The 12452-nt window shown below is 49.2% G+C and overlaps 1 protein-coding gene across 1 annotated transcript in view; it reads left to right on the top strand.

The window, feature by feature from the left end:
* SSH2 (slingshot protein phosphatase 2) overlaps window positions 1–12452 on the top strand; it is a gene marked incomplete at its 5' end in the record, with an annotated part of 57317 nt that overhangs the window by 38013 nt on the left and 6852 nt on the right. Inside the window, 4 exons of the mRNA XM_082492932.1 lie at window positions 2261–2307; window positions 3746–3892; window positions 6243–6443; window positions 10763–11597. Coding sequence (XP_082349058.1) covers window positions 2261–2307; window positions 3746–3892; window positions 6243–6443; window positions 10763–11597 — 1230 coding nt within the window. The remainder of the gene's footprint in view (window positions 1–2260; window positions 2308–3745; window positions 3893–6242; window positions 6444–10762; window positions 11598–12452) is intronic.

The following is a 12452-nucleotide window of genomic DNA, read 5'->3' as shown; positions in this document are numbered from 1 at the left end:
ATGTTTTGCTTGCTTAGTTGCCTTTCATTGCTGCTGGGGCCTGTCTAATTACTGCACCTCCTTTTGGTGAGTCAGCACTCCGCTGGATTTCCCAGCCCTGAAGCAACGGACGCAGGTTTGGTTGGGCTGTCTAGCCTGTGAGGTTGGCTCAACTTTAAACAAAGCCATTCCTCTTGGACCAGCTGGTCTTTCCAAAGGAAGAGGGCCTCTCCCGGTCTCCTGAAGCTTAGTGCCCTGGCTCAGAAGGGATGGTGTATGTTAATATGAGCGCTCCCAAGAAATTGTGGTGAGGTAGAGCCAGGAAGCTTAAAGCACCTACGATGTAATGGATTATTTTTTTTTCTTGCAGACTGTGTGTTCTCTGGAGAGAGAGACCTGTTACAGGCTTACGGTGCTAGTCAAAAGCAGTACAGGCAGCTCAGTCTGCTGCAGGGCTTGGGAGAGCTGTGGCTAATGTGTGGAATAGAGGTATTTGCAAAGCAGCTCTCTGCGGTGAGGAGCAGTGCTGCTGGGGCTGGGCACCAGCTTAATTCAGGAGCGCGTATACTGCAAGGCGGAGTCGTACAGTGAAGTCTTTGGAAGGTATGGAGCTGTTGCCTTCCAGGTGGAGGCAAGAGTCCTGTGGGATCCCGCTTAGGGAGTGCTAAAATAACTAAGCAGGAAATAAGAGACCTGATGATGATGTTGGTGATTGTGAACAGGAGAAAAGGCTTTCACCACTGCAGCATTGTTCTCCATACCTGTGGAAACTAGTGGTTCCCGAGCCTGAATTAAATTATTCTTCCTTGGTGAGAAAAAGGCAACATGAAGCTAACTAAGTCTGGCTGGCTAGGGTAAATAAGGCAGGGATCAAAATATGGTTGTTGGTAGATACTGAATAGCAAGAGCCATCGTAGTCCTCCTTCAGCTCATGCGCAGCTCTGGACTTTGCTGGGATTGACCTGATCTGGGTCTGAAGGCAATGGCTTCTGTTGCTATCTGGGCTACCATGGCATGTGACATTTGCCCCTTTATTCTGCTCAAAATTAAGAGTCCCATCTGTGCTGAACCCTTGAATGGTGTCCTCGTTATGATGATTTCTCTTAGGAAGTGGTTCGGTTTGGGAAGAACCAGCTGCTTTTTGTTTGTTGTATTCCTGAAGTGTCAAGACAAGACAACAGACTTGTCCCCATTAGCTACCGGAATAGTAACGCAGCCCTTTCCTCTGTGCGTACGTCTAGATGCAGGCTGTGAGCGCTTAGGACTTTTTTTTGCAAGTGTTGTCACAGGCACAGGTGCCTGCCTGTGAGTCGGGGCTCCTGGAGCTGCCCCGGCGCGGGCACGGGCAGCCTGGGCACTCTTTCTGGGGCAAGCAGCAACCCAGCCTCTGGGTGGACGCTGCTGCTTCTGCAAGACCGGGAGGTTCTCGCTCTGGGGCTGACGGGGTTGTCAGGCAAGCGGTGGGTGTGCTCCGAGGGCTGGCTCGCCCTGGCTATCTGTCTCCTGGCCCTGGGGCAACGTGGAAGTCTGTGCCATGGGAGCGGCCGTGAGCAGTGCAGTTCTGGGGACGGTAGCGCTGCCTGCGTCCCTCTTGCTCACTCCTTCATCTGAACCGTCTTGCTGTTTAGGAGCTGTTTTGAGGGCAGGGAAGCAGATAGCTTGTGCACCTTACATTGTCCTCAGTCAGGGTTTATGTGTTTGAGCAGGAAGCAAAGCAGCATGGAGGCCCTGTGTGTGCTGCAGAGAAGAGGGTTAGCTAGCCAGAGTTCAGTGTGTTTATTTCCCGGCTCACACAGGCTTTGAACGTGGGGAGAAGAGGTGTGACCCAACTGAGCTTACGGTGTTGCTGCCTTTGATGTGTGAGATGGGTGTTTCACATATAAACAGCACCTGGATGGTTTTTAAATGCAGGCGGTCTCTCTTCTGTGGGGTAGAGCTGGCAGCAGCCTCCAGGGAAAGGGTGGAGTGGTCTCCTCTTTGCTGAGGTTGATCTGTCAGTGGTTTGCAGGAGGTGCCAGCCTATGGTGCTGGGTTCCTGCTTTGCAGAGCTGCTGGTTGCTTCAGAATAGATCTGGTTAATGGGGCGAGATAAGGTGCTGAACATCAGCCCTTTTACCCCTCTTCTGTGTACCCCTTTATTCAAAAGACCCCCTCCCTGCTCTCCAACACATGGCTGGCCAGCTTCCTCCTCCGGTTCACTTGTGACAGTCCTTCCCTTCATCAGTTGTCTGGCCGTTCCTTCCTTCTGGCTGATGTGTCCCTTCACATGTTTTCCCTGCAGGGCTCCGAATGGAATGCCTCCAATTTGGAAGACTTGCAGAACAGAGGGTAAGTAGCTTCAGGCCATCAGCTTAAAAGCAAGAGCCTGGCCTCAACACTTGTCTATGCAACGAACTCTGTTCTGTACCTGCTGTGTAACCTGCGTTTTACTAAAGGTTTTGCAGATCCAAACAAGCTCTTGCCTCCTCCAAACCCTGGGTCCCACAAACAGGCACCCTAAAGTAAAAGAATCTTGTTCCCTGACCTTCACTGACATCCCCTGGGTGAACCAAGGAAGCCCGTAATCTCATAGCTATAAGTAGCAAAAAGCTACAATTACTTAACTGGATGCTGTGTATTTGGCGCTGTGCCCTCTGCTCCAGCCCGTTGTTCTGGACCTCTGGACTGTGGCAGGAAGGAAAATATGTAAAAGAGTGTTGGTTGCTTTGAGTGGGGCCCGGTAGGAAGTAAAGTCCTGTAGCTCTCGGGCTTAGCACTGATGGGTTCCTCCCTCTCCTGCTCTTTCTACCTTTCAGGCATAAGCTTAGAGTGTCCTTTCTCTAGGCCAGGTGGATCTAAGCACCAAGATTTGGCAATTAAATCACTACTTATGGGTTTGGCTTATTTGTGCCCATCCAGTGGAAAAAACTAATCACTCTGCTGAATTGAATTGATAGCATACTTCTGTACCTCAGAGAATTAGCCTGGCAAAATTGACTCTCCTCCTTCAGCTCAGGGTCTGCTGCAGTGTGCTTGGGTCAGACAGGTCCCACTTGACTGCCGGCAATCTCATACTTGCTAGGGAAAAGGGATGGCACTCTCTTGCGGTGCTACGGTTCTGTCGGATATCCCAGCATGAGCGCAGTTCATAAGCATCTTAGGAGTAACCCTCAGGGCCAAAAATACTGTATGTAGTGCACATAAATACCGTATGGTTTCTCTAGCAGTTTCCTTTCCAGAAAATTTAGGGATAAGAAATAAATCCTCCCCAGTGGCTCATTGTCTGTTACATCTTTCTGTAGTTATTTTATGCCTTTGTTTAACTATGGTGTTGCTCATGAGCTTATGCCTTCAATCCTCCTGTATTGTTGGTGCAGCAGGAGGAGAGATTCACAAAGGAGTTTTGTGAAAGTGTCCAAACACGAACTGAACAGTCTGTGCAGGAGCTCCTTCGACCCAAGTGTTGCAAACACTGAGAATAGAGATGGTGGGCAAGGAGCGTAACCTGACATGCTGTAGAGAAAGCTTCCGTCCAGTATGGATGGAAGCCCTCTTAGCAGAGGCTAGGCTCTAAAGTGCTCAGCAAAGCCTTTTGTCTGGGTTAGCTGCTGCTTCCTTGCATTAGTCCTGGTTTCCCAGGAGGTGTGTTCGAGACTGCAACTTCAAATGCTTTTGAGTTTTGCCACTCACAAACCAAGGCAAGGCTGTTACGTAGCAGCTGTGATATCTCTGAACTTGCTGTGTTCTGCACACTCTGCATTTTTATCTGCTGTCTGTTTCCGTGCAGGGTGCGGTATATTTTGAATGTGACTCGAGAAATAGATAACTTCTTCCCTGGACTCTTTGAATACCATAATATTCGGGTATATGATGAAGAAGCAACAGATCTTCTGGCTTATTGGAATGACACCTACAAATTCATCTCCAAGGCAAAGTAAGTCTTTTCAGAACAGAACAAACACATTTAGAAGATGTATACTAAGCATTTTGTATTTTCCTACTGATTTTCTTAACTACTCTTCCTCCTTCCCTACCTAGGACCAAAGCATTTTCATTTTGTAGTTTCTGTCTAAGTGTTAGAGTTGCCTTCCACAAATTTTCATTCTTGCAGGTGCTTGTACCAGGAGCAGGTAGGACTAGCGAGGGGTTTCTGCCCAGCTGCAGTCCAGGCAAACAGCGGAGGAGATCATTCCTCTGCTAGAGAGCTCAGAGTTTGCCTTCTGCTTAGGAAATGCAATGGAACTACAGAGGTGCTGGTGGGAGGAAAGGGCAGTAGCAAATCGAGCAAGGTTTAACAAAACTAAGCAGCAAAACCTCATGAGCCAAACACAAACACAAGCTCTTCCCTGCATTGTGAGCTTGTATGATGAAGCCCACGGTCTGGAAGTGATTTCTTGTAGCGTAGTGCTCCAGAGCAAACTCTTCCCTGTAACAGGAGTAAATGCCTGTGTAGGTCTCTGAGCTGTCAGTTACAGTGAGTAATCTCATGGCGGATGCTGAAAGTAGCGCCTTTTTACCGCAAAGTACTGCGTCCTAGTTATATGAGCTGTTTCCAGTTATTTCAGCAGCCTTCTTAAGGGAAAGCTGATCAGAAAGCAGATTGGTGTACGTTGCCTTTAAAGTATTGTTTCCATCATAGAAGGCTGTTACCCCTTAGCCATAGCTGGTGCTTGCAGTTTCTCATAGCCTTGAAAAGCTGACTTGTTTGATTATGGCTTGACTTATTTTATTTAAGATGGTTTCTTTAAAATACATCATTGTGTTGATTTTTGAAGTGTTGTCATCCTCAGAAGTATTCCCCTTCCCCGAATATTTTTCCATTGGGGTTTCAATGATTTGGCCTCAGTGCTGTGTACAAGGGGATGTAAATTAATAATCTTCCAGATTGGGGCAATTACTGTACCCCTTTCTTTGCCCTGTCTGCTTGTTGTGTTTGGGGGTTTTTTTAATCACCAAAAGCATTGTAATGTTTTGACTAGTTTGATTTGCAAAAAGTCGAGAATGTCTTAGAGCAGTCTAAAAGCTGCTGTAGCCCAGTGTACCCCGAACAGTGCCGACACCTGCCTGGGGAGTGTGGATGAGGTACAGGCTGAGACAGCGGCGAGCGGCTGAGGTCTGAGCTTGTCGAGGCACGTGACTGTGTGTGCTCTGTGGCCTCCTGGTTTGTCCTGTGGGAACTTCACATGGCTGGCAATCCAGAAAACCGAGTGCTTAAAGGAGAAAAAGAAAGGTGCCGAACCCAAGTTCTCTCAGCCAGTTCCGTGCCAATACCACCCGGCGCACGGAGGTCACAGAGAAGGGCCGTAGCCTTCCTCCTTGTATTTCACGGCAGACAAATGTTTTTTAATTCCTTGGAGCAAAGTGCTGGCTGCCCTTTCAGGCCCTGTCTGTACCAGCCTCGCCACGCAGAGCAGTGGCTCGTTGCACTCAAAGGCACTGTTTGCTTTCCCTTCAATAAGAAAAAAATGGATTAAAGCCGAATAACCTTCCATCACGTTGCAGCGGGGTGCTGCACTGCAGCCGTTGTTTAAGGTCGCTGTCTCCAGCTGGGGGGGCTTCCATCTTTTCCGTTCACTTGCATTTTGGACAGGTACTGAGGTGAAGAACTGTTTTTCTACCTATAGACAGTCCTAAGAAATGGTGGTATCAAGAAAAATCTGCCAGTTTGGTCCATGGGGCTTTTAGCTGGGTTTGCGCCTACCGGTGTCTGGAGAGCTGTGGGTGGGAGCCAGCTGGGATTTCAAACACCTGGCTAAGGCAGTGTTGGTCTTCTCCAGCCAATTGCCAAACCCAATAATATGCTGTCAAAAGTCTGCAGTATAAGAACATCTCTGTGCTAGAGGCTGCCCTGAATTGCTTAGTATCGTCTAGGGATGTTTCCAAACTGTGACACCACATTTGCGTGCTAGATGCCCTTTTTATTTGCAATACTGCGCGGTACCAGTGGGCCGTTTGGGCTCAGTTCAAGGATGCCACATTAGTCTTTAGCAGTCTTCGTAAATCTCTGCAAACAACCGATGTTTGTCCGCCTTGCGATAAAAGCTTCAGAAGCGCTGTTGTAACAAAATCTGTTAAGAATATTAAGACCTTGTTCTTCACTTTCTTTGTATGTCTTGCTCCAGTTTGTAAATTGGATTATCAGATCGCATCCCAGACTTCAGCTGTGGCCACAGTGTTGAAAATATATTCGATAATGCTCTGGTAAAGAAGTTGCTATTTTCTTAAGCTTCTCAGAGGCCGTGTTTTCTATTTAATGATCCTCTTTTGTCTTTCCTCCGCTTCAGGAAAAATGGTTCTAAGTGCCTGGTGCACTGCAAGATGGGAGTGAGCCGCTCGGCGTCCACGGTGATCGCCTACGCCATGAAGGAGTACGGCTGGAACCTGGACAGGGCTTACGACTATGTGAAGGAACGGCGCACTGTCACCAAGCCCAACCCCAGCTTTATGCGGCAGCTGGAGGAATACCAAGGGATCCTGCTGGCCAGGTGAGTGGAAGGAATGACCCGGATTACCCGTGTTAAGGCATAACACTTAAACGATTGACTCCATTATTTTAATTAGAACTCCCGTCACTGCATCATGTAAGCTTGTGATTGTCTTGGGAAAGATAGCGCTCTGTTTTCGTGGGGTTGTCTCAGCTGAGCCTGGTAAAATGGGTGTAATACAGAGCTTTTAGGAGGCTGTTTGGTTTCTGGGATGGATGCTTTTCGGAGAGTAACATCCTGTGAACTGCCATCCAAACGCAGCATTCAGAGCTGTGCAGCCTCCAGCAGGGATAAATGATGTCCCTATTGCTTGTAACATCACTTGGCAGGGAACTCGCTTTGTCTCCATCTCAGCCCTACAGTTCCCTGTTGAACATGCCCCTCCTCGGCAGCTGGTCTGGTTTTATTTAGATCCCTTCGGTAAGTGTCGGTGTTAGGGGAGGGGACAGGATGTTCTGTGCATTGCAACAGCGGTGTGTTTATTCCTGCGTGGAGTCCTGAGGCTGGTCTGGACCTGGGCCTGGGTATGGACGAGTGTGTTGTAATCCCAAGCCTATCACCTGATTAGCAAAAAGACATAAATATTGCATGTTTCTGAGAAATCCACTTGTAAGCTGTGTTAAGCAATGTCTTCACGTGATCAGCTGGAAGGAGGTAGTGATACTCTGTGTTTCACCAGATTACGGTATTTTGTTTAGGATCCTGGTGTGCCTTGCCAGGGAGCAGATCTGAAGCAAGCAGCATTACCCAAGCTGAGCCTCCTGCCACAGGAGGTGGCTCTTAGCATGTTTTGACCAAAGTAATTATTTCATAGCTTCTTGGTGCGGTTGAAGGGCGCCTGTCTTAGGCTGTTCTTATGCAGCTCAGGCACTCGTGTGCTTTCTTTGGGGCACACTACTCAGCTCTGTCCTCTGCTTGGTTTTGTCCCTTTGGGTCTGTGCTATCCACTTGCAAAGACGTCCTTTGCCTTTTTCTGTGCTAATGACTTATCTTTCCTTCTGTGCTCTCCAACTGCTCCCAGTAGTCTGGCTATCCCTGCTGCTGGGCCAGGTCTGGATTCCCAATTTTTACACCAAACCCCGGTGTAAGCTCCTCCTGTCACTGCTGTGTTCTTCCCCTTTCCTTCTCTGCAGCCTGAGGGCTCCTCCCAGCTTACTGGAGTCCTGATCAAGTGCACCCACAGGATCTTTGTCCTCCACCTCTTCCCACGTCTGCCTTCCTCTCCCCCTGCACCCCAAACCTTGCCTGCAATAATGACCCTCTTTCTCGCTGAAAAAGCAGCCAAGTTAGTATCGAGTCTCAGGATAGATCACAGTGGAATGGCTATTTTAAGAAATTGTGCTCTTCTGGACTGAAACCCTTTGAGACAGGCGCCACAGCTGGCTTTGGTGCCTCGTGTGACACCAAACATGCTGCTGGCACCAGTTAATAAAGGTCAGTGCTAAACTCTGAGCTAGAGGTGACCCGACTGGTGCGGTGTGCTATGTAGCATTGAGCAGATCAGGAAAGTAGATCTCGCTGGGGTAGACTGGATGGAAGAAAAGAAGCTTTTCAGATGGGAAAAACAAGCCAACATCCTTTGCGACAGGTTGGTGAACACCTGCGAGGAGCCCTGGGCTGGTTAGCAGCGGGTATATCACATCCCCAAGCCCTCAGCTCTGCAGTTAGTTTAGGTAATCCATCAGTCTGGTAGCTGGTGGCACACCTGCAAAGCCACCCTCTACAAAAATTTCAGATAAGAATATTTTTTTTCCACATCTTCAGTAATTTATTTTTCAGGAGGAAAATCTTTCTTGCCGCCTTCCTTTATATGGAGTGTGGTTCCCCTCCCACTTAAGCACACCACTGCTCCTGACCTACTCTGCAAGTTCCCATACAATGGCATGAACAGGATTACTCGTGAGGCTTTAAAAAATGCAAGAGTGGTGCATTACATCTGTGTGTGTAGGACTAAAAAGCCTGCAGTAAATGAAGCTTCACTGAAGCAAGGAATGGCCTCTGTGCTGCAGAAATGGTCCCTCTTTATGTGGTTCCTTTCTCAGCTCCAAACTACTTTTTTTCTTTTTTTCCCCCCTCTTTCTTCTCTGTGTTATTTAGCTTTGCCCTCTGGCCTCTGGCTCCCTTGTTTATTGCTGCGGTATTCCAGGACAGGTAAAAAAACAAAAAAGCAAAACAAAAAAAAAACCCAACAGATTCATGCTCATGTGACTGCTCCGATTTCAGAGGGAAGGTATGTGAGGGCAGCCATGTGCTCGCACTATCTAGTTACGGTTTTGTGTTGGGGTTATAGCAACTGGGATGTGTTTTCCAGCTGTAAAATGGAAACCCCCTGCCTGCTTTTAGTCACAACAACAAACGTGTTTTGCTCTTTGGGACTGTCATACTTCCTGGGGTTAGTTAAATTGTCCCCTCCCTCTGGTGATAGACACAGAAAAGCTGAGCCAGTCCTGTTTCTTTTATTAGTTATGGATAAGTTACAGGAAAATAGTGTTTGAGATCCCCTGTGCCTTGTGCAACTTGTGAATCAACAGCAGTATTTTTATACGGGAGCCTGGAGAGCGGCTGCGGCATGGTGGGAGGTGTGGAGGGCTCCTGGTCCGGGGCTGCTGTGGACACAACCTGGGCAGCCCTGGTGCTGCCCCCAGAGCTCGTAGCGTGCCTGGCACACCGAACGCCTGGGCTGCTGTGGGCTGCTCTCCCCAGCGCCGGGAACGCTGCCCAGGAGAGTCAAGAGGTGGCTGTGGGCTCTAGGAAGGGACGTGGGCTCCTGTTCTCTGAGCCTGCTTTTAGCACGTCTTGCAGGTTGTAAGACTGGAGGAAGTGTGAGACTAAAAGTTAATACAATACACCTCTCCCAGCGGTTGTTGACATCTGTTTTGCTTCTCAGATCGAGGCTGTGCTAGGCAAGTTTGGTTTGTTCATGCGCGAGGGTGATTTTGACTTTCAAAGTCGGATGCACATCAGAGCGCTGGATTTGAGCGCCGAAGCGCCCTCAGAAGACATCAACAACTTCTCCCCAGGTTACATGAGCAGAGACATGGGAAATCTTTGGCATCGCATACGGAGCCTCAGCAACAACCTGCCTCACGGACAAGCCTGGGGCTGCTGCCAGTGTCAAACTTTGCTCCAAAACCCATCTGAGGCAGAGCACGCGGACCCCAGAGCAATGCCTTTGGCCTCTGGTCTTGACCCTCCTCTCCTCTGAAAGGACCTGATTCTGCCCTGTGTCAGACATGAAGGTTGTAGCTGATTATGGGGTTAGAAAGCGAAACCTGTGATGGATTATTTTCCTTAGCTGTTGGGCACCCACAATTAAACTGGTACATTGTAATTAATTCAATAGCATCTGTTAACTGACTGCAACCAATGGATGTGTCTGGGAGCGCCTGCTCGCGCTAGCAAGGGCCTGGAGAGGTTTTGCAAGGTCTCCTGCAGATCCGAGGACCTTTCTGTGGTATCTGCTCTCCTCCTAGGGGCAAACGGTGGAAGCACAGCCCTGTGGCCGTGGTCACTCAGCAAAGCCCTTGCAGACATGGCTACCTGCTGAGGTTTCACTTTGAGAAGTTGCCTCCTTTGCTGTCTCTAAGCCCGGGGGAATGGGATGGGTTCAGGTTTTTTTTTTTTGAAGTAGAGATAAGGAAGGTGGTGCACTGCCGTCTCCGGCAGTTGCTTGGCCTTGTGACTGCTCAGACCTTTCCTAACGGGACTCTCCAAGAGCTGGAGAACTCTTGAGCTTCCTTCCTGTGAAAGGCAGGTGGTGTTTTGGGCTGCTTGTTGACTGGTGAGGATGTCTGTGTTTTACACACACCCACATCCCCCCACCCCACCCTGCCCCCTCGGTTCCCGGAGCCCAGTTACTGATCACTGAAGCTATTAAAAGAAGGAGCCTCAAGGGAAATGGGATTTCATTTGGTGTCCACCATCCACTCGCATCCAGGACTGGAGACCCTGACTCTTCTGCCCATTGCTCACTTGCTAGCAAATGGGAAAGTATTGCTGGCTGAGAAAGGACCAAATTCTACAGTCAATTAAACACTGCGTTTGTTGTGTAGACTGATGAAATACTGCTGGGGAATACATGCGTGTGGAGCAGAACAGTGGAGTGGGATTTACCTACTGGGAAGTGGCTTGTTATTGAATCAACTCCTCCAGCAGCATGTTTGGCCCTGAACTGTTCAGGTGAAGCTGCCGTTGGGGTCAATGACGCTAGTATTTGGCACAGTTTTTCATGTAGGTTGCGTCCGCCTACAGCAAGGTGGGTCTGGCTCTGGTATGTGAAAATACTACTCACTGTTTTCATCTGCTTTTCTTCCTCGCAGCAAACAGCGACATAATAAACTGTGGCGCTCACACTCGGACAGTGACCTCTCAGACCATCACGAGCCCATCTGCAAGTCTGGGCTGGAGCTGAACAAGAAGGAGATCACCACCTCGGCCGACCAGATCTCGGAAGCAAAGACCAATGACAACCAGCAGCCGATGTCTCCCATCTACTCAGCTGAGCTAGACAGGGAGCAACAGCTCCCAGAGGATGCCAACATGATTGAGGAGGTGTGTGTGAAGGAGAGAAGGATCCACCTAGAGTTTACGTGTCGAGACTTCCACGCGGAGCAGATGGAAGACAAGCTGAACCTGAACAACATCAATGGCTGTACGGCAGGATGTTGTGTAGACTCTGTCCCCCCAGATAACTGCCATGCTTCCGAGGCCTTAATGCAACTCCAGCACCCCTTGGAAATAACAGAGTTTCCTGATTTGACAGTGGAAGATCTAGAAAAAGATGCCCTTAAGCCTGATATGAACGTGCACTTGGTTCCCATGGAAGAATTCACTTCATGCTTTCCCCAATCCCCAAACCAAAATTCCCTGAGTCTCCAACAGAATCCCCAGCCCGAAGTGACAGACCTCAGTACAGACAGGATTGATTTCTTCAGCGCTTTGGAGAAATTCGTGGAGCTTTCCCAGGAGAGCCGGTCACGCACCTGCTCCCATTCCAGGACGGAGGAGCAAGGGAGTGGAAGGAATGGGGGCTCCAGGGTGCCTGTGCTGGAAGTGCCGCCTGCTGCTGATGGGGGTGCAGAAGCTCGAAGGAACAGCTCTGGAAACTCTCCTCAGGCATCAGATGACTCTTCCACAGATGAAGAACAACAAAAGGTTAAAATAATGTGCTCGTTTTTTCACAAACTGCTGCTTGAAGCTCTCTGCAGGTCGTTCTCTTGCGGTGAGGTGGTTGTGGACAGGAGATTTTCTGGTCCTGGCTCTCACTGAACAGAGTAGCCGTTTGGGGAGGGATTGTTAGATTCTTCCCCTTTTCTTCACTTTTAGATACTTGCCCTTTTCTGCGCTTTTTCCTTAAACATCTGTTTGCTGGCAGTGGCGGGGCACTGGCTGAGTCGACCTTGACCTGACCTGCTGTGCTGTTCTCATGCGAAACTTACTGAGTTTTGCATCAGAAGAGCAAATAGGTGGGACTTGACCCACTAATGCGGCTGAACCCTGAGCAGCCGAGGCCAGCCAGCACCCCGAACCTCTGCAAATATTTATCTGACTTGAGAAAGCCCCCAAAGAATGGGACGAAACCGGCACCTTTCCCTGGTTGGGAAGCACCAGCATTGGGGTAGTAAATCAAGGCAGATGTAGAGCTTCCACTGCTGGAGGAAGACAATGACCCTGTGCAGGTCTGGGGTGATGGGATCGGGCTCGTCACGGCTCGCTTCCCTCCCGGGTAGAGAGATGTTCCTGAGAAAATTTAGTAACCTCTGAATGGAGGTACCTTTCTCCTGTAATTGCTTTCCATCCTCCAGGGCTCTTACAGGGATTGATGATGTCCGGGGCCATCATTTTCTGGGAGCCTCTCTTATTTAAATTCCACGCTGCATTGCTTGAATCTTTTCCATCTCCATGTGAGGCAATAAGGCTCTTCCAAATATAATAGGCCAACGCTCTCTCCAGTGATTTGGCAGAAGGAGCGTCTGTGCGGATGGGGGAGCCTCTCTGGCCATTTTCCTC

This window comes from Vanellus vanellus (genome assembly GCF_965231255.1).
Source record: "Vanellus vanellus genome assembly, chromosome: 19".
NCBI lineage: Eukaryota > Metazoa > Chordata > Aves > Charadriiformes > Charadriidae > Vanellus > Vanellus vanellus.
Note: the sequence above shows the minus strand (reverse complement) of the source record. Positions and strands in the feature narration are given on the sequence as shown.